At 41.4% G+C, this 2,972-nt stretch overlaps 1 protein-coding gene across 1 annotated transcript; it reads left to right on the top strand.

Moving 5' to 3' along the window:
- Positions 1-576: 576 nt before the first annotated feature.
- LOC130203980 (gastrula zinc finger protein XlCGF57.1-like) lies at positions 577-1,695 on the top strand. The gene has a single exon (XM_056430450.1). It carries the CDS (start codon positions 577-579, stop codon positions 1,693-1,695), a length of 1,119 nt encoding a protein of 372 aa, XP_056286425.1.
- Positions 1,696-2,972: the final 1,277 nt, after the last annotated feature.

Raw genomic sequence — 2,972 nt, 5'->3', positions numbered from 1 at the left:
GTGTTATTAATGAGTGAGTTGTTATTATTACTCTGTTATTTAATTGTTATAAATATGAATAATTAATTGGTTAAGAGACTGTTTCTGTTTCTTTTCATTTATTTTATTCACATGTAAATCCACTATGCGATCACTTTTTCTTTAGATCACTGTTTTGTATGTTATGTTATGTTGCTGTATTGAATTGGGTAATTAGGGCGACTCTGGATTCCTCAGTAGAATGGAGCACGCGCCGTTGCCCACAGAAGTTGGTGACGTATTCTGTCCCTTTTTGTATGAATGCAGAATAAACACAGTTGCTACAAGGGTGATTGGCAAGAACCGTTGTCAGCTTCTGGACCTGAAAGTGAAGATGGGGATGATATCTGGAAGGAGACCAGGGAATCCTTCAGCTTCTTCAAGTGTAGTAAACGGTGTTACTACAAGGGGTTTCTGCAGAAACACATGAGGTGTTATTTTGGAAAAATATCCTCCAGCTATTTGGTTTGAAAGAAATGTTTTAGAGAGAAGCCAAAGAAAGAATCACGGACAAGAGGTCTAACAGGAGAGAAGCCATTCAGTTGTGATGTTTGTGGGATGAAATGTACAACCCAGGGATCTCTGAAGATTCACATGGAAGTACACACAGGAGAGAAACCATTCAGTTGTGATGTTTGTGAGAAAAGATTTAAACAACAGGGCTCGCTGAAGACACATGTGAGAGTCCACACACGAGAGAAACCATTCAGTTGTGATGTTTGTGGGAAAAGATTTACAGTACAGGGAAGTGTGAAGAAACACATGAGAGTCCACACAGGAGAGAAACCATTCAGTTGTGATGTTTGTGGGAAAAGATTTGCAGTACAGGGAAGTGTGAAGACACACATGAGAATTCACACAGGAGAGAAACCATTCAGTTGTGATGTTTGTGGGAAAAGATTTGCAGTACAGGGAAGTGTGAAGATACACATGAGAGTCCACACAGGAGAGAAACCATTCAGTTGTGATGTTTGTGGGAAAAGATTTACAGGACAGGGAAGTGTGAAGACACACATGAGAGTCCACACTAGAGAGAAACCATTTAGTTGTGATGTTTGTGGGAAAAGATTTGCAGTACAGGGATATTCAAAGTCACACATGAGAGTCCACACAGGAGAGAAACCATTCAGTTGTGATGTTTGTGGGAAAAGATTTACAGAACGGGGACATCTGAAGAGACACATGATCATCCACACAGGAGAGAAACCATTCAGTTGTGATATTTGTGGGAGCAGATTTACAGAACGGGGAAATCTGAAGAGACACATGAGAGTCCACACAGGAGAGAATTCATTCAGTTGTGATGTTTGTGGGAAAAGATTTACAGTACAGGGAAGTGTGAAGAAACACATGAGAGTCCACACAGGAGAGAATTCATTCAGTTGTGATGTTTGTGGGAAAAGATTTACAAAACAGGGAGATCTGAAGAGACACATGAGAGTCCACACAGGAGAGAAACCATTCATTTGTGATGTTTGTGGGAAAAGATTTACAAGACAGGGATCTCTGAAGAGACACATGAGAGTCCACACAGGAGAGAAACCATTCAGTTGTGATGTTTGTGAGAAAAGATTTAAACAACAGGGCTCGCTGAAGACACACGTGAGAGTCCACACAAGAGATAAACCATTCAGTTGTGATGTTTGTGGGGAAAGATTTACAGAAAAGGAAGTGTGAAGAAACACATGAGAGTCCACACAGGAGAGAAACCATTCAGTTGTGATGTTTGTGGGAAAAGATTTACAGTACAGGGAAGTGTGAAGACACACATGAGAATTCACACAGGAGAGAAACCATTCAGTTGTGATGTTTGTGGGAAAAGATTTGCAGTACAGGGAAGTGTGACGATACACATGAGAGTCCACACAGGAGAGAAACCATTCAGTTGTGATGTTTGTGGGGAAAGATTTACAGGACAGGGAAGTGTGAAGACACACATGAGAGTCCACACTAGAGAGAAACCATTTAGTTGTGATGTTTGTGGGAAAAGATTTGCAGTACAGGGACATTCAAAGTCACACATGAGAGTCCACACAGGAGAGAAACCATTCAGTTGTGATGTTTGTGGGAAAAGATTTACAGAACGGGGACATCTGAAGAGACACATGATCGTCCACACAGGAGAGAAACCATTCAGTTGTGATATTTGTGGGAGCAGATTTACAGAACGGGGAAATCTGAAGAGACACATGAGAGTCCACACAGGAGAGAATTCATTCAGTTGTGATGTTTGTGGGAAAAGATTTACAGTACAGGGAAGTGTGAAGAAACACATGAGAGTCCACACAGGAGAGAAACCATTCAATTGTGATGTTTGTGGGAAAATATTTACAGTACAGGGAAGTGTGAAGACACACATGAGAATTCACACAGGAGAGAAACCATTCAGTTGTGATGTTTGTGGGAAAAGATTTACAGGACAGGGAAGTGTGAAGACACACATGAGAGTCCACACTAGAGAGAAACCATTTAGTTGTGATGTTTGTGGGAAAAGATTTGCAGTACAGGGACATTCAAAGTCACACATGAGAGTCCACACAGGAGAGAAACCATTCAGTTGTGATGTTTGTGGGAAAAGATTTACAGAACGGGGACATCTGAAGAGACACATGATCGTCCACATAGGAGAGAAACCATTCAGTTGTGATATTTGTGGGAGCAGATTTACAGAACGGGGAAATCTGAAGAGACACATGAGAGTCCACACAGGAGAGAATTCATTCAGTTGTGATGTTTATGGGAAAAGATTTACAAAACAGGGAGATCTGAAGAGACACATGAGAGTCCACACAGGAGAGAAACCATTCATTTGTGAGGTTTGTGGGAAAAGATTTACAAGACAGGGATCTCTGAAGAGACACATGAGAGTCCACACAGGAGAGACACCATTCAGTTGTGATGTTTGTGGGAAAAGATTCACACAACAGGGAGGTGTCAAGAGACACATGAGAGTC

This window comes from Pseudoliparis swirei, chromosome 13 (assembly GCF_029220125.1).
Source record: "Pseudoliparis swirei isolate HS2019 ecotype Mariana Trench chromosome 13, NWPU_hadal_v1, whole genome shotgun sequence".
Taxonomy (NCBI): domain Eukaryota; kingdom Metazoa; phylum Chordata; class Actinopteri; order Perciformes; family Liparidae; genus Pseudoliparis; species Pseudoliparis swirei.
The sequence above is the reverse complement of the archived record's forward strand: the minus strand, read 5'-3'. Positions and strand labels throughout refer to the sequence as shown.